The sequence below is a fragment of the Meleagris gallopavo genome, chromosome 2 (assembly GCF_000146605.3).
Source record: "Meleagris gallopavo isolate NT-WF06-2002-E0010 breed Aviagen turkey brand Nicholas breeding stock chromosome 2, Turkey_5.1, whole genome shotgun sequence".
NCBI lineage: Eukaryota > Metazoa > Chordata > Aves > Galliformes > Phasianidae > Meleagris > Meleagris gallopavo.
In genome coordinates this window covers 87924355-87948512 of record NC_015012.2, presented here as the reverse complement: position 1 = coordinate 87948512, position 24158 = coordinate 87924355, and the positions used below count along the sequence as shown (strand labels likewise).

The following is a 24158-nucleotide window of genomic DNA, read 5'->3' as shown; positions in this document are numbered from 1 at the left end:
ACAGAAGAAGATGGAGAGAAAAAGGAGAAAAGTGAAGAGAAAAGGAAGGGCCAAAGTAAATTTGGGATTAGCATGCAAAGAAAAATATAATTGAACTCTGTGACATCTAAATGGCAGCGTATCTATCTGGCTTTGGCTGTATAACATCTAGCTGCATTTTTCGCTGTGGAAGTCTGACTAAGATGCAGTAGATATTAGGTTGTGGAATACATGTGGAAACAATGACCTATAACACATGGTAACTTTTGCTCATCCATGTGTCATTTACTTTAACTATGTCTTGCAATGAAGAGGTAAATCAGCAGGTAAATAACAACAAAAACACAATTGTTGTTGTAAACAGATGTCCCTGGTGCCTTTACAAATGTCAGGGACTTTACAAAACCTAGGATCATCAAAGGGAACACATGCATCCCTCTATATCATGTATTTCAGAAATCACTATGTTCCAAGTCAGAATATTTCAGAATATATTTTAATATTCATTTTAAACTTATTTAGTTCCAGTAGATCACTAGGTAAACCTTGTGATTTACTCGTGAAAGATAGATTATTGAAGTGATTTCTATGATTTCCTTACCAGTTTAATAGCAGTTTGTGGTTGTTAAGGCTGTTATCCTTGGACAGAAGATCGGGGAAGGGCTTACACATTACATGAAAGGAGTCTCTAATCTGCCATTTGTTTTTGAGGTTTTGAGATGGGCTAAAGTAGTGCATAATGTTCATAATTAATGTTCACAAATAGTTGAGTTTCACTCCAAGGCTGAATTCTTTCCACAGCAAGATACTAATTTGCTTGCTTATAGATGGAGCTTAAGAATTGCATCTGCATTGAGGTTTTGATAACTGGTACTAGATCTGCCACACTTCTACAAAGACACATTTTCACATCCTGTCCCTGAAAAGCGGAGTTATTTGGTCAAAAGATAGAATATTTAAAAAGTGACTTTACTATCTAGATGAAAAGAGCATTTCAGGAAAGAATTGGAACATAATTTATTCTGGACTCTAATGAAGAACTACTACTTCTGTTCTGGCGAAGTAGTTGGGGGACAGCCCGCTCTCTGCCTCATTTTCACGTGCAGCAAGGATCTCATCCAGCTGCCTGCTACACAGGACAAGTTTCAAGCTCGTATACAGACTTTTCCAAAATACATTGTCAAGAGCCCATGATACATGCAGGTGAACTGACTCACACAAGCTAGATCATGCTCACGGCTGTCATAACAAAAGAGGTTTAAGCAAAGCTGTGGAGACAGACAGAAATAGAGCAGGAACAGTTTCCAGCAGTTCAGCCAATGAGCAGCTGTGACTCCACCGCATTTGAGCAAGTGCCATAACTACTGTAAAGAGACTAGTAAATCAGAGACTAGTAGCTTTGTCTTACCCCCAACACTTGGCATCCTAGAAGACTCCTGATGACTACTGGATTTGTTGCGGTTCTGGTTTTTCCTTTTATTGTTGGCTGCTCGGACAGAACGGAAAAGCACTTCGCTTGCCTTGAAGAACGCAACCATGAATGGCTGTTTTGACTGAGGCCCATGCCTTCCAACCAGGCCAGCAGATTTAACATTGATACTTCGACCTATAAAGCAATGGAAATTGTAAGTTGCATACATGAGGTGTGGTTCTGCCCCTCCTGAAGCCATAGTGGGAGTTCCACCTCTGACTGAAGCACGATAAGAATTTTGTCCACAATCCTGAAGTTACACAACAAGAAATCCTGACCTCCTTTTGCTGAAGAAAACTTAAAAGGCAAAAAATTCAACAATTCAACTGCTTTCCAAGTAGTTTGTCATTGCATAAAATTGTAGTCTCTGTACACTATGTATCTTATTCAATACATCAGTCTCTTGTACACATCTATAGAAGTAAAAAAATAATGAGGCCCATTAAAGTCTATAGGCTACCAAAAGGATAATGTAATGCAGTCATCTAGTTTTTGCATCACTTGGGTGTCAGATGTGAAACCCTATATCCCCAAAGCAAGTATGCAGCAAAGAGAAGTGTGGATAATAAATATACCTCTACTTTAAAAACAAATATCGTACAGTGTTACTCAAACTGATGTTCATTCAGTAGTAAAGGTAGGAAGGAGTTCAGTCACTCCAGAGAACAGGATTTGAAATATGGACATTATTGACTCTGGTTCTGTTCCCGAGAGATGTGCATATTTCTTTAAAATATTTGTTCAGCCAGGACTGTGTGGTAACCTCAGTATATTATAGGATCTGAACCTCCGTAAAAGAAAAGAAAGCAAAACAACTCACTGAAATTGCATCAGTGACATTTTAGCAAATAAACCCTTGCTCTTAACAGAATTTATTTTGGCAGCATAAATGCTTTTGTGCATATGTGTATTATGCAGAGCCCTTCAACCATCAGAAAATGAGACAGTGTCATGTGAAGCTGTGCAGCTGTGCTGGGTGGGGGACACGGAGGTTTTTTAAATGGGGAGGTGCGGGCACTGGCACCGCCCGCACAGTATCACTATACTGGGAACTCTGCTAAGCTGCCTGGAAAGGTTGTCACATGGACAACAAAGGAGCATCTGCCCCACAAACCTATAACACTGTTAGCTCCTTCACCCTGAAAAAGAACTTACAAATAAGCATAGGAATCAGCCTTACAGAAATAAGCATATAGGTTTCCTTTTCAAACACAAACGTACAGTGGCTGTACGCCAGAGTCTATATTTCTTAGAAAAACTCTATCACTGGCGTAAATGAAAGAGGCAGTTTGATTTGTGGTTAAAGTAGTTTCCATTCTACTTCCACTGTAACAAATGTATTAATTCAGCTCAGACTTCCTCCTTCTGGCAGCCTTTTTGCAGTAAAAAGAGAAATTAGAAGTTCTAGCCAAATACCATACCTTGAACTGACCCACTTCAATACATAAACACTTTTACAACATGTTTATTCAGGTGTAGCACTTTAAATTGGTTTAAGATGTTTCCAGTGACAGAGAGCCCAGCAAAGGCAGGAGAAGAACTGAGAAAGTTAGCAGTTATGGAGTAGAGTAATTGGCAACATATTCTGAACAATTTTGATAATTACTTTTCTGACTGCAAGGGAAAAATATATTTGTTGAAGCTTCTGATTTCATTTTAAATGGCTTTTTAGCCTTGTGTTTCTTTAATTTTTTCATGTATTTATTTACATAACTATTAAATAATTCGGCAACATTAATTTCTATAAGTTCAGATCTTCTGTCGCAAGTCAGATATGAAAAACTGTACAGACTATTCTCTATTCATTGCAACTCATGGACAAACCAACCTTGTACCACAAAGTTCCAAGTTTCCCCTCATTTCTAAAGGGAATATTTATATTATTTTTCTTTATTTTTTGTTCCAGTGACTTTCAGAATTTTAATTTTATCTCTAAGAGATTAATACCTCACTGGTGGACATTTTAAGAATACTATTAGATTTATATACTGAGGGCTATAAAGATCTGTGTAGGTTTTCCGAATTTAAATCTAGGTTCTCTGAATTTACAATGGTGGATATTGTGTGCGAAGCAAAATATCCTTCAAACCAATGTGAACTCCCTTTAAAACAACTTTTAATATTATTAAGTTTCCTCTGGGTTTCCTTTAGACTTCAGCAATGAGATGGCTATTAAGATTCCACAAGTTAGGGCTTACTTAGTTATTCAGCGTATAGAGATATACCATAAAAAATTAAGCCTGTAACCCACAGCCTTTTTACACAGAGAAACAGTTTATGTGACTTTATTCCCTTATTTGCTTGATCTTTTAAGCAGCCAGCCAGAGTTTTTAGGACCCATTTTTTTCACTTCATGAATAGTGTATGTACTGAATCTGCTCCTAGTGAAGTCAAAAGGAAAACTTGTATTGACTTCAGTGAGTTTGTCATTAAACTTTTCTCTCTCAGTTTATCATATACCTTAGCTTAACTCTAACTTTCAGAAGACAAAGCAATCAAAATATACACTGCCCTCGAGACATTATATTTCTTCCAAGAAGGATCTCTGAACTGTTTGGTTTGGAAATGTAAACCACATATGTTGTCTCATTTTAGGTAGCTTCTGTGCAAAAGAAAGTTTGCATTTACGGAACATCTATCCTTAACTTAAAGAAAAGAAAAAAAAAAAAAACAACGAAAAAAAGTGTGTAGGTGGGACACTGGGGAGATCTTGATCAGGCTAAGAACAAAAAGCTTTGTCTATTTCTGAAGAGGGGATATTTTGAAGTATCCCAACTCTGAAAAGCACCAAGAGCTCTGCCATAGCAGGAGCTCCATCTCCAAGCCATACCCTTGTAGAATGCACCTTTCTCTGTAGCATGGATTTCAAAATACTGTAAAAAAGTCTTATCCTAACTTGAACTGGTCTTTGTAGCAAGAAGCATTGATGGACTTCATTTTTGGTAAGTGGTTTTAGTCTATCACTTCTAGAAACATTTGGAAAATCTTTCTCTTGGCTTCAAGGATAACTAGAAATTGAAGTGTTTCCAGCACAGTTGTTCCATACTGGAATATTTGTCCAGTATTTTCTAAAATCAACTGAGTGGTTTGTGCAGACACATATCTTCCCTGATGGCTTCACTCAGCTGGTAAAACCAAATAGGCAAAGTATATCTCTGCTAATCAGGTGTTTCCAAAGAATCAAATATCTCCAAGCATTCCAAAATGATTTTCTTTTATACTTCTATCATACTTTTAATCTGAACAATTACAATGATCTTTTTTTTTTGCCTGTAGACACTTTGTAAACAACCAGCAGTCAACTTTACTGAACCTAGCCACTGCACTTGCACTACACCTAGCAAAAATAAATAATTGCAACTGATAAATTTCATGCAGGGACAGTCCAGAGCCTTCATATTCCTCACATTCTGGCATGTGGTTCTCAATCTTGCTATAAGAATTTATTGTCTCTTCTCCATATTGACAGGTATATTGGAGACTAAAAACTCATTTAAAGCACTGTGTCCCAAATCTGCTGAACTCCTTAGTCCTTATTCATATGATTTTGAGTCCTTGGCAAGATGTGTTTGTTTAACTTGGCATTTAAACTTAATTTTGGCATTTATTCTATTTGATAGTAAAGTGCCCTTAGCAGTTTACAGGAAAGGTTGTATAGAAGTTCCAGGCTGAGTAACTGAACTGAATGAATATTATTTGCCTTTTAACATTATGACCCCTTATAATAACGGAATAGCTGCTTCAAAAAAAATCAGCTTTAAAGGTACTTCCTCAACAATCCTGACAATTTCATAAGTTTTTTTTACCTGCAGGATCAACATCTGGAGTGATTTGCTGTGTGACTCCTGTGTGTAGTTTTCTGCTGTCACATGCAGTTGCAGCATACAACTCCTTTAGTAAACTGACTGAGTTCCATCTTAAAAATTCATTTTCCCCCAGCTTCTTCAAACAGAATTGCAAGAACACTTCAAGTTTTCAAAAACAATCTGTCTTGGAATCCTGACCTGGAGAGATCACCACGTTCTTCATGACATTCAAAATCCTGACTTTTTCTGAGATCACCAGTGTGGATGCCAGTGACAGTGGTGAGATTTGTGACCTGGCTCTCTTTCCTCAGGCAGTATATATTTTATGTAAGGCACTTAGCAGACACTAATTTTGCAAGAGCTTTCAGCCATTATGCATCTTGGCCAGATTTACACTGGCAGCACAGGACAATGAGTAAGTCCAAGATCCATTATTTTGTCCTGAGTCATAGAACTGCAACAAACCACTCATTTTGTTATGAAAAACAAGCACTTATTTACTTTCAAAAGTGTTCAACAAGCCACAAAACACATTTTACAGATTAACCACTGCTTCTAGGTCACAGTAGTTATTTTGGTAATAATGTTACATATCTGTAGACAGAATTGAGAACTTCAGTGATGCTGGGAATTCATTTCTGATCTGCTAGAAAAAAATCCAAAACCAAACAACAAAAGCATTCCAATGTCACATCTATGGTTTACTTCTTGTAGAGAGTGATCTCTGCAATAAGGATAGGGGAAGGCCTCTCGGAGAAAGACTCTGAGTATACAGGATCCAATAACATCTGATATTTGAGCAAAAACTCTCCTGAGGCTCTGAGTCGGAAAGATCATGAGGTAGTTTTCAAAATTAGACAGAAACTTGCTTGATTTCTCATGCCTGAACAGTGCTCTTGAGAGCAATGAGATTTCACAGAATCAGAAGAATAGAGGTAGGGATTGGCTATAAAATAGCTTAAATGAAGATTTATCTTAAAAAGATAAAAGCTAACAACATAAGTATGATGGCCCATTTATAAGGAAGGTATCCCCAATACTCCAACTCTAAAGTATTTTATACCATCTCTACTGTATTATCTCTGTAAACTGTTAGGCAAATTTTTCCTTTTGGTGGAAACATTTATCTATATGGATGTAAAATACAGCTTTTGAAACAAGATTCATGTGTTTTATAGACTTCTCTGCTCCCTGAACTCTTTAAGGAATTCTGAAAAATAGGTGGTCTTGGATGGTCTGCTGTGGATTTCCTAGGCTTCTCAGCTTTAGTCAAAACTAAAGATCCTGCTTTTGGTACTAAAATCTTTAAAATGTTAGTTTTATTCTGTTTATTTGAAGGAATCTTCCATACCTTTTTGTGTTGATTTTGATAATTCATAAAGCTCTTGAAGAAAGCAAGTGGGATTATTTGTGAACATGTTACGAACCATGATATGCTGCAAAATGTGGCAGTACTGTGTATGCTTATGCAAAAAATCGGAAGTAATCATACACAAATATGTTTCCTAAGTACTTGATATATCCTTTCAATTTAATGTACTTAAACTGTGAACCCTCTGTAGGAGTCCAAGGGGTTTTCTGCGGTTAAAAATATGTTCAGCAAGACAATAAAACAAGGAGAGACTAAATTAATTGGTCATTCACCAAAGAATAAAAAGTTGAAAAACATTCTAAATGAATCTGAGGACCAACACTAATTATTAACCCAACTACTGGTGCTTAGAAGCACATGTATCCTTCATCTGATTGTGGAGGCTGGCGGAGGATTGTTGCATAGCTATGCCAACAGGATCAGACCAGTATGCACTGTTGGCTGCAGGAGGAGCGGGGGCCTGTCCCACCTCTTCAACACTCCTGCTTCCAGTAAGCATGCCCATACTAACATGGGATGGTCACATTGCCTGTTACAAGCAGATGCTCATGGTATTTCTGACCCAGCTGGAAACATAGTTTACACTTACTGGATTAAGTTACGGGGTGTCCAGGCTCGCCTCCTGTACTGGAGGTACTGGAGATGGACTATCCATTCTGCTTGAGTGTCAGGGTGCTGCTGCGTACTTGTGGCCCGTATCAGCTGTCCCACTGTCCTCGTGGCACTGTCCCCAGGCTCTCCCAGGGGCAACTGCCATGTAGTTGCCCTGTTTTGGAGTCTAAGAGAGTCATCTCTCTGGCTCATTTTACACCAGCAGAGCTCAGTGCCCCACAGTATTCCCGAGCATGTTTAATTTACTCTTATAACTTTGGCCAAAGTCAGCTCTGAACCAGAACTCATGTAGCTGTACTTAGGCAGTGTTCGAGCCCAAGCTAATAAAACCTGCTGAGGGGCAGGATATATTAGCTTGGGTTCAGTGCTGTGCTAACATGGCTATATGGCTTCCAGATGGCTCAGAATTTAGGCAGAGCTATTGCCTGCCAAACTCCATATATATATATATATATATATATATATATATATATATATATATATATATATCCTAAATTCCCCCACTGTAAGGACACTAATGAAGGTTAAATCACTCTGATGTTTTGCCTTGTAAATATCAGTTCCACTAAGGGACTTGAGTGTAACAACACAACAGCGTCCTCTGGAAGACCTGCCAGCTACTGTGGTCATGTGGGTAGGTGCCAAGACTGACCTGGGGCAACTGTGGGATGAGACTGATAATGTTGAATGTTGTAAAAGTAATGCCAAGGCCAGTGTGAAAGTAAGCAGCCTACTACCTGAAAAAGCCAGGGTGCTGGCATAGCTTGCTATTGGTTGAAAGCAATTTGTTCATGCTGCCTCTCTGAAGGTTTCACAGAAGATAGGATCTTGAAAGGCCCAGCCTCAGATGAGATGATAAAAAAATATGTCTCTAGCATCTCCCCTATTATTGCTGGAGTATTTCCTGCAGGAGTAGGAGCCAAACCCCCTTCCACAGGAAACATGTAGTAGAATACCCAAATATGCACTGGAGAAAGACTTGTCTTGCCCCAGACTTCATTTGAATCAAGAAACCTATTTTTGTTCTAGTTTCTCTTTGTTCTGAGGAAAAAATAAATACCTGAAGAGGCTGAGTCAGGGAGCTGAGGATTGTTGTTTCCTGCCTACCTCAAACAGCAAGAAAGCCTAAGGAAACTTGCTATAGGATTACATGTTGATAGAAGTCATCTTAATCAACTTGGACTTCTCAAGGAAAGTCCCAGTTTCTCCCATGTGATGCACAGCCTGACAAAGTATAAGGCACAGTGATTCAGGAAAAGGCACAGAAATACATGCCTATTGTTACCCAGAATGTTGTATTGAGATCCGTGTCACTGTTACACTCTTTCTTCCTTTCCCATTTTCCACAGGCAATGCTAAGTTCTCCTCAGCAATGAGAGAAATGGCAACAGGAAGACTCCTGCAGCTTTTGTACTCCTCCATTAGAAGTGATGTCTAATTATAAAAATGTTAATAGAAAGGTGCTGATTCACTGGAACATGTTTTAAGTCTTAGGAGGCATATGGTATACATAGAGAAAAAAGCGTCACATAGAGCTTTTCAAATTGTTTCTGCATCTGCATTGACTTTATGCTGTAATTCATCTAACACCCGCATTTCCATCAGTGTGAAAATGATCACCTCTCATTTTAAACACCATGGAGAGTTTCGGTGTCAAAAGGAGGGAACCAGCCAAAGGAGATGCTGCAGAATGTTGAGGAGACATTAAAAAAGAGAATCAAAAAAACCTGATCCTTAATTTACCACAGCCCCAGGGAAACAGTGCATTATATGTTGACAGCTTCCATATGTGTCATGCAAACCTTTATTCTTACTGTTCAAAATAAAATGTCCCATTAAGAGAAAAAGTCTACATTCCATGCTAAAATGGTGCGTATGATACCAAATACTGTCTCAAAGAAAAAAAGAAAATGCATTCCGATGTCATGTGGCTTTTTGTACTTTTTCAGCATTTTTAAAAGGAAAAAAATATGAATTACAACAACCAGACATTCTCCAAGGGTTTGTGGGTTTTTTGTTGTTTTTTGTTTAATCACACTGTTGTATTAAATAGCTATTATTTTTTTTTAATTCCTCATTTAGACATTATTATTATTGATGTACCTTCTTCAGGGATGTAACTTGCATCAAAGAAATGTATCTCTACAAGTAATTGCTTAAATGTCATTGAAAGACAACTATAAGAAAGATTATTATTAATGATAATGATAACAATATAGTAGCGCCCTGGAGTCTCAGTAATTACTGTTTCCCTATTTTAAAAGTGCTCTATGAATAAATCTGAAAAAATGAGTACGTATTTACAGACGTGCCCCAGTGAATACACCAAACATGAATCCTCTGACTTAATGGAATCCAATTTAGTATTTAGTTTAATGGTCTGTTGCAACAAAAAGGTTCATGTTCCAGGTCTTATCATAAATATCTCTCCAGTTATAGGGACACAATTCCTGTACCTTCCATAAACTCTATAGACAGCTGAGGGCAGGAAGAAAGGTGCCTCAGATCCTCATGGCCTGAAGTTCCTCCGAGCCAATGGCAGGTTTTCCCATTGCTTTTGATCACTCCCTTGGGCATTCAAAGAGAAGTGGTTGGAGGAAAGGTGGGTGGGGTTCCCTGGGTTGCAGAGTCCACTGCATACCAAGTATAAAAATTCATGTTTTTTCTGTACACAAACATGTCATTCAACTGCTGGTGTTTCTAATAGCTTCCAGAAGTAACAGCAACCCAATAAAAATAATCTAAGTTTTAAGAAGAAAATTGTAAGAGCATAAAAGGATGATTTTCCTTTTGCTAAGCTGAAGTGGTATAGCACAGGTCTTCCCAATAGCTTTGAAAACTTTAGTCCCTAGAAGGGCAGTCTTCTTGCATGAATAAACTAAAAGGGGAACAGAAAGTGAGGAAAGGGGAATTCCCTCCTCTCTTCAGCAGCTGTGTTGAGAAATTAAAATGAGCAAGGTGAAGAAGCTAAACCTGCCTGTGACATTGGTATTTAAAATAGAAAATTATCTATCACCTTTCTGATCTTGGGAGTAAGACAGGGGAAATATTTATATAAACTGTTCTTTTACAATTTCTTCAGTGTATTAACCTAAAGGTTTCTTTTAACTGTACAAACTTTCCTGCTGTTTACTGAGGGAATATAAGTTTGAGGCTAGAATCAACAAATTGCTAGTTCCAGGATTTCTTAATGAGTACCTTTCATGGATATTTAATTTTCAAGAATTTCTGTATTTGAATCTCCTGGAAGAAATAAAAAAAAAGAAAAGAAAATCATGGATGGAGTTTATTCTGGAGCAGGAAAACTGGCCGGGAGCCAATCCACCTCATTTGGATGCCTGACGGAAGTGTCACCTCTCCAAAATTTTAAGGGTTTAAATCTGGCCTTAACCAAACCAGGCTGGCTCCCCACACAGCCCGCAGCCAGGTGCGGGGCATTTGAAGACATGTTGAATGCAGCAACAGTATGGCGGCCTACTTAGGATCAATGTCTTCCTTTTCCGCTGGCTGTATCTGAACTTTCTGCGCAATTTTAAGTGAAATTGGCCACCTTGATTCAAGCCTTTCTGAACATTGTGCCTAATGGAGGACTCCAGGGCCATGGCAGGTTTTTGCATAACTCTCCGGCAGGCAAAGCACTTGCCGGAAAATTCTGAGAGACTTTGATCACAGCCCAGCTGAGCCTGAGGGAGAATGAAGATCAAAACCAATGAGAAAACGTAGCCAGAACAAAGAAAGAAGACAAAAAATATATTAATTCTTACACCAGGGTTTCTTCTGCTACTCATTAATATTAATATCTAAGGCTTAGATTAGCTAGCATCACAGATCCCCTGACCTCTGGCATAAAAAGCTTTTCGACAAGAAAGCTAAATCTGAAAGTTTGCTTGTAAAGTAGTGCAGATTAAGTGAACCATCACAGAAAAAAAATTGCACATAATTCTCTTTTTATTAGTTTCTAAAGAAATCTAAGAAAGAACATTTCTAAAATATTATTTTGCATTGAGATGCATTTTCACTTTTTAATAAACAGCATAACCATGAATAATATAGTAGTCTAGTAAATTGTTCTTTAAATATCATGGCTATTATTCAGACTTAATAGATTCTTTCTACTTTTTAGCTAATTAAAATGTTAAAATTTTAAAATATTGACACATTTCAGGGTAAAAATGTTTTGAAATAAAAAATTTTTTGAAAGATAGAAAATCAATTTCCATATTACCCTATTATTAATCTTTTTCCAATGTCAGTATTAGTGGCAAGGAAGTCACTCCGGTCCTGTAGCTGTTTTATAGCTTTCTCCATACTTCACCTCAGAAAGATCTTTAGAAGCTTAATAAACCAAAAATTCCCTAAATCTTCTTCAACTTTCTGACTGTATGTAGGTAATCATCAATGCAAGAACATTAAAATCAAACCTAATTTTTTATGTAAGAGCTTTTATCCCAAATTTCATTTAATTTGACTAGTTTCAGTTAGCTTTATAATTGCTATATTCTATAAAATTAAGAACAAGAAATAGTTTCCAGATCATGACTACATCAGGACAAGACTGTGTTCTTCATTCATAAACCCGCCATGAATTGCCACCCAGTAGAGTTGAAAAACACCAATCCAGAAGAGGTTCACAGCAAGAGGATAACAAGAGCATATACGGAGCTACGAGCTATAGTCACGGTCTTACCGTCTCCTGTTTCCGCGCAGAGCTGCAAGCCCAGATTGTTCTGTGGATTAATCACCCAGTGATTGCTGGTCACAGTAATGTCAAACACAAACCAGCCCACATCAGACGCTTGAGCCTTTCTTGTGTCTAACAAAAACAAGTCTGCATCCCTAAGTTAAAGAAAATAGAGAGTTATGACATTCAAATATTACTATTTTTTTTCCTTAACTTCCTTGCTGACAATAACTTTCTCCAGTCCAAATGAATAATCCTTCGACACATCCTCATCATGACACAGCACAGCGTATGCTGTAGCCAACACATAATTGTGAAGTATAATACAGGTATTCCCCTCAGATGCCTTGCTGAAATGATCCAACACATGAAAACTGCAGTTCTGGAAAATGTAAAAAATCTAGTTTCCTGGTATGAATACACAAAATATATAATTGAGACTGTGCATAAAGAATTCATCTTTCAGCACCAGAATGTCATAGGAAGATTAACATTTATAAAACATCTAGTGTAAATGACAAAAAACGTCAAAATCACGTTCAAATTTCAACTAAAATTCAAAGGCATAGTGTGGCTAAAAGAATCTGTTATCAATAACATATGACAGCAGTGATATCATATAACAAAACATGAATATATGACAATTTCATATTAATACAGATGTTTAGAAAATAAGTCTATATATCAAAGTGGAAATTATATACTGATTCAGTAATGTACTTATTACATTTTAACCCTCAGTTCCCTGGTATATTCTCAAATTCATTCCCATGAAATTTTCCAGTAATTCAGAAGGGCTGCTCAGGGGAGTTCGTATAATTGTGTTACTAAATGTTTAGCATGGATCATTTATTTGTTCTGTTTTCACATATCTCCCAAAACAATTGCTTCCAGAACCACATCTGCATTACAAATAATTTACGGCAACGGCGATACTAAAAACAAGATATTTAACTCTCATCAGTTTCACTTTACACACTTCAACAAAGCAGCATGCATTATTAAAAAATGTTTTCTCCATTGTGCCTTTTAAACTTAAGTCTATTGTTATATAAACCTTTCCCTTCTCTGCCATAAAAAGTAATCAAAACAACAGTGCACAAGAAGAAATGTTTTACTCTACATTTGGACTGCGCAAGTCAAGGCAAACTTGGCTTACACAGACCTTGGAATTGTACCGTTAACTTACAGGCAGCATGAATGTACGTTTAAGGAGGTAAGAGAGACGGCAAGAACAGACTTTGTGCATAAGTGAATTTAGAATTATGATGTTGCTGTCGCAGTATTCTCAGTCTGCTTAATCACAATGACATGGTAGGAATTTATGGCTTTATCTAGACTAACCACTTTACACGCACTGAAAAGCTCTTATACTGAAAAAACATTTTGTATAGCTCTTGAAACTGTGTTAGTTCAACACATGGGAAAATAAAACCAAATGAGCTCAGACAAGCATACGTTTGCCCGTACGTGAGAAACAGTTGCAGAATCAGGCTAAAGAGCTCAGCAGCAATGAGTGAATCCTTATTTATTTATTTATTTATTTTTAAGAAAATTGTTGGAACTTTTTTAAAATTCATCCTTTTTGCCTTCTTCTACAGGATAATCGTTTGCTGAGCTCTTATGGCTTGTGTTCCAGTAGAACTGTGTGAACGGCCACACAAGGAGAAAACATACCTTTCTCCCTCCAGAGCTAATATGAAAACAGTCTTACAATTCAAAAGAGCCTGACCGACTACTCTAGCACTGAAGAAATTAACAACGTACCGCAGGCTCATAAATAGTATTCTCTGGAGTCTTAAATGCCCTATTTTTTTCTCTAATAAGCAGTTTTATCAGAACTTTAAAACTGAACAGTTTAATTCTGAATGCAACAGGCTTTATGACAGTTATTTGTAAATATCTCTTGTACTATTCAGTAAATTTAATAGGAAAGTGTAGAACTATGTGGAATATAAAGTATTACAATATTACAGTGCCATGGTTTCTTGTTTTTATTGTCTCCTCCTGGAATACGTAATTATTTTCCCATATATATTCTTTTAGCTCCAAACTTTGCTGTGAATGGTACAAGTTCTCGGAAGTCAGTGCGTACGATATCTATGCGCTGAATCAGAATGCTACTAACAGGGTAGCCCAGAAATCCTTATAAAGAACAAATTCTCCCTGAGGATCTCTTCACAGCATGATGTTATTTGTATGGCAGTAGAAACTCACATCGCTCTGTCTTCGGCACTGTTACGTCCACCTTCCTGCAAGGATCTGGCTGTGATGACAGACGCAAACAGGCAGATTGTTCGTACCCATTTACTTGGCAAATAAACTAAAAATTATCTGTGAGTACCTAGAGGAAATTAGAACTGATTTGCAAGAGAAGATAGTAAAATAGAGAAAAAGACTCCAGATCAGCGCCAATGTTTTAGCCCATATAGCAGTAATTTACTACAGAAATTAAAAATACATATCAGGAAAATAATGACTTATTTCAGAATTCATATAAATACTGGGTGAACACCTGGCCTATCAAAAATCAGTGATTGCTCTGGATTCAGTATACTACCATTAGCTGATGTCACTGAAATTTCTTATCACATTTCACAACATTTTCAATTTTTAAATTCTCCTTTTTCTATGAAGAGAAAGAAGAAAAGAAATCACATTTAAAATGAAAAACAGCTGCAAATTTTGGCTCTAATTAAAAAAAAAATAAAATAGAAATTCTATTTTAAAATAGTCCACAACACATAATAAAAAAGTAGTGCATTATGTCGTAAATAGCCTGAAATGCAACAGTGATCATATACAGGCAGAACACAGCTGATTGGCTTTACCTTTATGGAGGCTGTTTAAGTTTACTGATCACAGTCTGGTCTCAGACAATTAGTTGCCTACATCAGAAATGCTACCACAGTCAAGAATTTCAGCAGAGGTTACGGACAGAACGTCTAAGATCCAGAACGTCTAAGATCCTGGGTCATTCAGGAAAGTGAAGGTGAAATAAACCATCTTTAAATTCCTTGAAACCCAGCAGAGATTTTGACCAGATCGAAACATGACTACTACTATGTAACAGGCCATCCCCATAATGCTGTTTCACCTCTCGCCTCATTCCAGAAAGCTGCTCTAGTATCTTAATGCCACTTGAGGATTCCCTAATGTGGGAAGAATCCTTGGGGTTTAGTTAAATTAGTGGCTAGCTGCCACTAGATCATGAACAAGGATTTGGCCTGTTGGAGCAGATTACATTCGTCATGAGAAAAGATCAGGGTAGGAGTACATTGGCAGGGCTGAATAGAAAAGTTGCCTTGCCATTGGCAATGCTTTACATATTCCCTTAGAACAAACAGAAAATTTCAATCTCAAAGACAGTAATTTCAGCAAATTCCGAATGAATTCAATACATGCATTTCAGCAGCTTCTCCAAAGACAGAAAAATGTCTGAAACTACAAAGTCTGCAACACAGAAACCATAAACCCTGACCCCGCCTTGCCCAAAGGCACAGCAGAACCCATAACAGATTGCATAATCGTACTGGACACCCCATTTCCCATTCAGAGCAAAGAAAGGTGGAGGGCCAGGGTCAAATTCTGCTGTGGTATGACACTAGCAGGAGTGTGGAGCACTCCGCAGCTACAGAAATATTTGCACCTAAATCTGAAAATTTTACAACTAAAGTCTTATGTCTGGATATAGGACAAAGCTGAGACAAAGCTGCGATGACAAAGTCATGACTAAAGCTACTGAAATCTGGATCCCATGGCAAAAAAATGTAACTTTATTGCAGTGATAAAATATGCTTAGGAGTTCTTCCGACCAGAGATACTGATAAGCAAGTGGGAAAAGTTCCTTGTTTCAAATACAAGCACTATAGAGATTGTGAGGTTATGGATTTCTCCAATCCCAACATGTTAAAGCATTTGCCATCATATGCTGCAAATATAAGTGGAGACTGAAGGGAAACACATGAATTAGACTAAGTCCGAAGTTTCCTTAGTTACAATAGGGAAAAGCCAATGGACTGTGTGTCATTGAATGTGTACTCTCCCCAATCAACACGCGGGGTTATTAGGCTAGTGAATGGAAATACATAAGTATTTTAAAATGTTGTTTATAAATAGAAATAGTGACTTTACTATCTTAGAAACGTGTAGATAAGATATTGAAAGAAATCATGAGTATTCATGAGAATTCATGAGTATTCAGTTGTTTCATAGGGACAACTGTCATTTAACAGGTCAGATACTTATTAAAGTTTCGTCTTGCTTCAGAGGAGTAAGCGGCTTTGCCTTCTCTAAAATAAAACAGAAGCAACTTAATGAAAAAAAAAAAAACAACATACAAAGAAAGAAACCCATTAAAGTGGATTAGAAAACTAACTTTTCCCACTTGTTTTTAAAAAAATGTCTGTTGATTTTGCAAGTAAAGAGCTTTCAACATCCCAACCCTGACATATGCTCTTCAAAAATGTATATATTTTTTTCCTTCCAGTTTCATTCTTTCCTCCAAAAAGTTTCTTTTGGAACCTACAACAACAGAACTTTTGCAAGTTAAGCACAGAGGAAAAAAAAATATCCTGCACTGTTCTATTTCTGCACAATGTACTAAGAAAGCAGAAGATACTCTGGAAGGATAAGTGTTTTGCCTTCTGTTGGTTCTGCTCCATTGACATGAAACAAGGCCTCTTTATAGCCATAAAATGTTTATAATTTGATGGTCAGAGATCTCACCTAGAAGGTGCAAGCTCAGAGTTCTGTGAGCAGCAAAGAGATTTGAATTCTGGCCGAGCCTTTGAGCTACCTGATGATAGAGCATTTGATGCTTTGCAAGTTTCTGCTACCATTTCTGCTGCCTTTACTAGACATTGCCAGAATAGAAATGTGTTATCTGTTCCAAGATGAGGGAAGTTTTTATTTAACTCATAACAACTTTTCTTTCTCGCTTTTCTCAAACATTAAAGACATTAAATAATTTAATTTTAAAATGTTCACCAATCTAGGTAGAAACTTCAGTATTTTGAGGGCATGTCATTTTTTTTTTCAGAAGCATCTTGGAATTGCTACTGCTTTTTAATGGGAATTTTGTGATATTTATCTACTTTGCCTTGTCAAATCTGGTCATTTACACGGCTCTTGCACAGTCTTGGAAATATGTCCCACACTGTTCTGCAAACACAGAATCAGAGATTTGCTCATGTGTAATGTCATATGTGTTTTAATTCTCAGTTATTGTAAGCAGCAAGTGTTAAGTGTCCGTATGTCATCTTAAAGGCAGTGCCTGACTCAATCTTTCAGTGACATTCTGCAGAATACTAAAACATGCTTGCAAAAAAAAAAACCTTCAAAAGTCAGCAAAATTGAACAGTCTATCTGCCTGTAAGGAACTAGCTGAATCTTGGCTTGTAGTACCTCAGTGTCAGCAAATGGTGTATTTACCAAATCCAGACGCTTACACTATGCATACGAATCCACCATTTGTTCACTGAGAACATGAACCCTCACCCTCTCTGTATATGGGCAGACTGTTTGGTGAGGCTGGAAATGCAACTCCATAAACCTGGAATAAATTATGTTGAAGATAAGTTTTGTTCTTGCTCAGTTTTTGTTGACGTTGCCTAGGAATTAATGCAACACAAACCACAGCGACAGCAATAATGCCTTGCCAAGGGCACGCTTATGATCAGTTATCACCTCTCTAATTCAGATAGAAATCTGGAACATTACTGCAGGCATAATATGTTCATGCCGACATGGTACCTGTTGGGATACTCCTTGATGATCTGATAAATGCTAATCTGAATTGTTTCGTTCTCAAACCGGCTGTTGCTTCGATCTTTGTATATCCGGAATTCAGCTGCTGTCACTGCTTCTCCGTGTGGGATTTGAGTGAGGTCAAACCGAAATTCCTTGTAGTGCCTTCGCTGGTGGGAGAAGTCCTTGTCTCTTTCAACTGTTAGAGAAAGAATTGAATGCAAATTAAAGTGGTGAATACCGATTTCCCATGACTAATGGAGCATTCCCTGTGCTTAGGAGTAAACAAACAGGACAATATAAAACTGTGGAAATAATAAAACCCAAGCTCAGACATACTTCCAGTTAAAGGAAATTCCACAAGCCAAATGTCTTCAGTTCAAAAGGAAAACCCTCAGTGGGTTTTATACAAATTCCAGAAGCCAGAGTGGAAAGAATATAAAAAAAAGCTGAAAGAGGGCATGTTGTAAAGTAACTAGAAATATGGACAAACTTAAAGCTGCAGAAGGACTTAGGAGTTCAGTTTAGTTGCAAGCACAGCAGCAGTAGTATCAGAGAAATAGATGCCTTTTGAAAGTGCTACTCATCACTAATATCCAGGCAGATGAGGGGAATACTGATCATTCCCTCTTAACAAATTCTGAAGTAGTGCTAAAGTGCACTACAACACCATATATTCAAGAAATGGTCACATCACATAAATCACATCATGTAAATTAACACATGCTGCAGTTTAATGGCATCGGCATCATCATGCCAGTGGTCAGAAGGAGCCATGAATCAGGGCTGAGAGGCAAAATGGTGTTGAACTCCTGCACAGGCAGGGCTGCTCCTGGCTGGAGAGGTCTCTCCAAGAGGCAGTGGCTGCAAAGGGCCACTGCCAATGTTTATGACACCATAGTTCCAAAACAACTAATCTTTTTCTTCCTTAAGTCTGGAGTGGATGAGGATATAAGTTGACTTCAATGTACAGCTGTACTAGGGATTGCTCAGGTATCTGCAGCAGTCCTGACCCTGAGTTAGGTGCTAGACCCACCAACGAATATGTTTTGATGCAGCAAGGAAACCCACAGGGCTCAGTGCTGGCTGATAACTATCTCATGGGATGAACGCCAGATTTTACAGACCCGGAAGGGAAAATCATCCATAGTTTTCCTTCCTACAAATGTAACACTGACCTCTAAAAAAGCTGTGCTCCAGCCCCCCTGCAGCAGTGAAGTTTCACTTTCCTCCTGATTTGATTAATGGTGGACAAAGCCTGACACACAGAGCTAACGGTTTGTGACTGCGCCCAGCTTCACTGAATGCTCCCTCATACAACTCCTGCTCTCCTCCTGAGTTTTGGTAATAACTGTTTTCAGATCCTGGGGAGGAACAACATGAGTTCTGAAAAGTTGTAGGTACAGATTACTACCTTATATTTATAAACAATAAAATATCTTCATTATTACAGTGTATTTATACTTAGATGTTCATGTCTGTGTATACACTGTCACTATTTCATATACATACACAATGCATACCTGTTTGTATATATATGCTGTTTGTATTATTATAATGCGTATGCAGTCTTAAAAGCAGAAATGAGCTGAAAGAAAATGCTATATTTTGGAGCTGCTGTTTAAGGGCATAGTCATGGATGTGTTAAAATGAAAATCACCGAAGCAAAAGCTTTTACACTTTTCTCAGAGCAGCAGTGACCTGTGGCCATCTAGCTAGAGCCCTATAGAACACTTCACATTCATCCTTTCAAAAATGTTCACTATCTTTGTTTTCATGAGAATTTTCTTTTTTTTTTGGAAGTATACAAAAGTACGTTGCCTTACAAATCACCAAAAATAAAATAGATAGGTTATAGAACATTTTGTCTTCAGTGAAAATGAACTTTCTCTTGGCTGACAAAAGGAAAATTGTCTGCTAGCTGCAAGGTTTACTTGGCTCAACTGTGTATTTAGCTTACATGGGTTTGCCATTTTACACTATGTAGAAAAAGTAAAACAGAAAAGAGGCAGAAGCATGTAAACGGGCTGCTCTGTACCTGGAGATGAATGGGCTGCTACTGAAGAGAAACAGGATACAGTCTATTTAGCAGCTCTGCTGCTCAGCTCTAAGCTGTGAGATATATACAGAGATCTAGCTTGAGGTTTGGGGTCTGTTTGCCTTTTTTTTTTTAATGTACATGTAAAGCCTTTCATTTCTGAGAGAACTTGGCAAAGATTAACATATGCAAATGCACTGAACTGTGGAGGATTTTTCTAGCATGGAGTCTGCCACAAGTTTCTAATATTATAGCTGAGGGTTGCTGAGCTAACGTAGAACAGATATGTCCATAATCAGCAAATGAAAAATATATTAAAGCCAGAATTAATGTAGCAACAATATATTGTATTAGTATTTATTCAACAAGTATTTACCAGCTTTCATGGGTAACTAAGCAGAACTCACTGTGAGTAAGCACTGGAAAATTACTCTGAATAAAAGTTTGAAACGCCAGTACTTCTGGCCTGAGCTGTTTTTATTTGGGTTTGAGGTTTCTTTTTGTCTAGTTTCTTACAAGTACATTCTAATTAAGAACATTAGTTTAGAAAAAGCAGTTGTCTCCATGTACACTACAGTTTGGACACAAACTTCTATGACACAGTGTGATAACCACTGATGGGATTCTCTCACGAGCACTTATAACTGCTGAAAGAACACTGATAGCCCTTGTCTGTTGAGCCTCAAATTGCAGTTAACTTAGATATTATGTATCTATGTATACCCAAGGAAGAGAAAGCATTGCCATCTGAAAGGATTGCAATTTCAAAATTTCCTTAGGCCTCTACTTGGCAGAACAGAATTGGCAAGCAAGGCAGGACCTGGGAGTAGAAATAGCCTCCAAAAATGAAGGGGTGTGTAAAACAGGCACTAAAATCCATGAAAAATCTTGAGTCCAGGGAAGTCCCACCCTCTCCATTGAAGCCAGAATCTCAAACCATAAATTTCTGTAGGCCAATGTACAAAACATTAAAAACAATTTTATTGTATTTAGAAAAGTTAAGATTTTATATTATATAGCAGACTGGAAAAAAGCAATCACAATCATGTTGCAGCACTGTCTAGTGTCTACAATTATGAATTATAAAAGAGAAATGTTATTTAATGATACTGAGTATTTTCATGCTAAAAATAAGATACAAATCTAGCTTTCTTCTGCATCTAATAAATGCTTTGTTAGGGAAGACGCTGAATGCACAGTAAGCCATCCATCAGGTCCTTAGCATCGCTGAAATGGCATTAAGTGCAGCAGGGCACCATGTCTCAAGTATTTCTATTTTCCATGTGACAGCTTTTCAGGACTGGCAGCCCGAAAAATACAGTTCAAGATTTTGAAGTATTCAGTTCTTCCAGATCATTCTCATGTCATTCCAGCTCTGCTCAGTTCATCTGCCAAAATGCATCTCTGCGGGACAGATCACAGCATCTAAAAACCAGTTGACCAGAATATCGGGAAGTCCTTTTTTAACCATTGAAAGTCTGTAATTTTTGTAATTAAAAAGAACTACTGTATCAGGTCAGTGCTGATTACAACAAAATTCTTCATCTTCTCTCACTGATCAGGAGCACTGGCTTTTTGCACTGGTATTTTCATACCACCTGAAACTAATATATTCAGCACTATGGTTACATCAGAAAAATCATAGCTCAGGGGAATATCACAAACACCTGTGTGTGTAAGATAGGAAAGAATGATATTTTCCACCCACGTGGCTCACTGATGAAATATTCATACTGTATTAACACTCACCCCAATCCAGAAGGAATGAAAGGAAATCTACACCACAAAGATATTCTGAAAAAAGGGTTATCTGTCATATGAAAATATTGTGCACTAATTTCCATTAATAAAAATATGAAGCACATAGGTGGATGAACAGTGCAGTAAATAATCAGTGTATTACCAATTCAGCTACAAATGTCTAATTGACTGTTGACTGAGCTTAAAAAAAAGTTGAAAGTGCTAGCAAGAAGTTTATGTTGTAGTGCATGGGACTATTATGCATGCACTTTCATTGGCAATTAGCTCTCCACTGATGTATTTCACTTTTCCTAAAGAGGTTGGTATGTGGTGACATGTATGGAAAGTGAAAGCCTCTTCAGCAAATGGGGAGCAAACTAAGGCCAGTTTGTAACAAGCTGATTTTACAACGTAAGGTCCAAGAATCCCAACTGGATTCATGAATCGTGAAGGCTTCTTTAATCAACTTAATGTTTAACCACTACATATACATGCCAAGGCAAAGAAAGGGTCTTGCAGACCGTGTAACTATAAGGGGCCATTTGCACTAATCTCACTGAATTTCACTGTTTAATTCTGGATTCTTTGTATAAGCACTAAGTAAACCAGTCAGTTTTAATCACTTCAAGGTGATAAAGGTTACAGTAAGCCGATACACTACAAACGACACTTGTTTACATCTTGAATATAATGAAATGATAGTTTATCTACAGTGAACACTTGTGGCTATCTGACAGAAACAGGTCAAAGGTTCCAGGCGTTTTCTCCTGAAATTACTCAGCGCTGCCTCTAATGACTGATAATTGAAAGCAGAGGCTGGAAATATCAAATGTGGTAGGTGACAGATAAGCAACAGATTAATGCAAGTACTCTGTTACAGGACACTAAGAGGTCAGAGGCCCTAGGAATTAGCTATTGTGCTACTGTGAAAAGACAGACATCAAATAGCTATTTACCTCATTGCTCTGCTCTCCAGCATTCAAATCCTAGAAACCCATTCAAGACTATTAAACATCAGACTATGTTAGTGACAATGCTTTTTACAAAATATGGTAAAAAAAGGTTTTATAGAGTGTGTTGACAAGGGAAAAAATGCAATCCATGAGCAGAATGAAAGATTCTTTGATATGACAGATGTCAAGATTTTAACAAAGTGCATCACAGAGAATTTAAGAACCACATTAAGCAAAACATCATTCTCAGCTGAGGAGATCAGAAAACAGACTTAAAAATAAATGCGTTAAATCTTTGTAATTTTGTGCAGGCTTTTTGGCTGCTGAATAAAAACATTAACTCAGCAAATACACTTTTCTTCTTTCTACTTCTCAAAATGCAAAATCTAATTCAAATTTTATTGAAGTACATGGCAGTCTTTTATATCTATCTGCTAGACTTTGAATAAGAATTAAGCTTCCAGAAAGGTCTTAAAATGAGTGCACTTTTAAAAGTCAAGTGTAAAGAAAAATATTCTCCTAATGATTTAAATAAAAAAAAAAAAGCAGAAAAAGGAAATACTTGTCTTAGTGATGCTGCTTTGTTAAAGATTTAATTGCTTTTATAAAACTGTAAGAATTCTAATCAAGGCCATTTTGAGTTAGAAGTCAAAATTCATAAAAATAGTCATTTGTATTCAGAAGAATGTTTCAGACATCAGAGCCTGATATCGCCACTAGAGAGCCACTTCTGTTTGTTAAGAGTCAACTGTCTTGCACCGGTCCATAATAAGAGACGAGTTTATCTACCTTTCTTTAGTCAACTGCTCCAGACCACAGGAATTAGAGGTAGCCCTTTCTCAACAGACATTTCAACCCATGGCAGCTACTTTCAGTGACGACATCCTGACTGCCACAATATTGAGTAGCTCAGTAATGGGACATCCTGGGCCACCCTCAAACATAAAACAGGAGTTGGTAAAAATGAAAGGAAAATTCATTTCTGTTCTCACATCCTTTTTGTTTTTCTAAAGTTTATTTTACTGATAAAAGGCATCTACTAGATAATCGTTCATCTGAGTGTTTTGACCACAGAGTTTCAGAATCACATGCCCACTTGCCTGATCTCTTAATGCCTAGTTTTCTGCATTTCTTTTCACATTGCAATCTATTTTAATCAGCTGAGAAAGGGAGGGCTGAGATCCCCATTTGTATTCTGCAACCACTAATAAGGAAAAGAAGGTGATTGAGACTTAAAATACCACCCTTTTCCTTCTGATTTTTCTCCCTAGATTGAGGTGGAAACCAAAACTACATTCTCTGTTTCTTTGGTGAACAATCTACTAGAGAAATAAAAAGTGAATGAAGATGTGGTCATTATCATCTGGTTCTTTCATGAAAACATGTTGCAGAGGGTTCAGTGTTGCCTGTGCAGGTGCTTTACCTGTGTTCAGAACGTGCCTTCTGAATCAAGATCTTTTGGGACTTATCTCTGCACAAAATGGATCAGCTGGTACTCAGATCCCAAGAGCAGTTGTATTGAGATACCTTAGGTCAGAAGTGTAGGCAGCTGATAACAGGTGTCCTCAAAATTACCAGTATTTTTGAGTTACATTTCATTCATGGCTTATCATAAACACCAAATGCATCCATCAGAGTCTTAGTCCAGTTTCTAATTTGGATCCCTTCCTAGATGAGGCAAAATTATTTCTGTAATCAGTAAGAATTTTGTTTAAATTCTCCTCTCTAGAGGAAGGTAAGTCTCCAGAAATCTTTTTT

General features: G+C 37.4%; 1 protein-coding gene across 1 annotated transcript; it reads right to left on the bottom strand.

The window, feature by feature from the left end:
• Positions 1–846: 846 nt before the first annotated feature.
• On the bottom strand, positions 847–19642 carry BMP5 (bone morphogenetic protein 5). The gene is made up of 4 exons (XM_010707872.2): positions 19630–19642; positions 17676–17868; positions 11928–12076; positions 847–1585 (listed from the first exon to the last, which is right to left on the bottom strand). Exons 1-4 carry the CDS (start codon positions 19640–19642, stop codon positions 1341–1343), a joined length of 600 nt encoding a protein of 199 aa, XP_010706174.1. The 3' UTR covers positions 847–1340.
• Between the last annotated feature and the right edge of the window lie 4516 nt (positions 19643–24158).

What these genes read in the sequence shown, in the direction of transcription:
- BMP5 (XM_010707872.2), bottom strand. An exon ending in ATCAAGGAGTATCCCAACAG is followed by an intron (nt 12,077 to 17,675) that starts GTACCATGTCGG and finishes TCTTTAACTTAG; the next exon opens with GGATGCAGACTTGTTTTTGT. An exon ending in CTGCGCGGAAACAGGAGACG is followed by an intron (nt 1,586 to 11,927) that starts GTAAGACCGTGA and finishes ATTGCTTTATAG; the next exon opens with GTCGAAGTATCAATGTTAAA.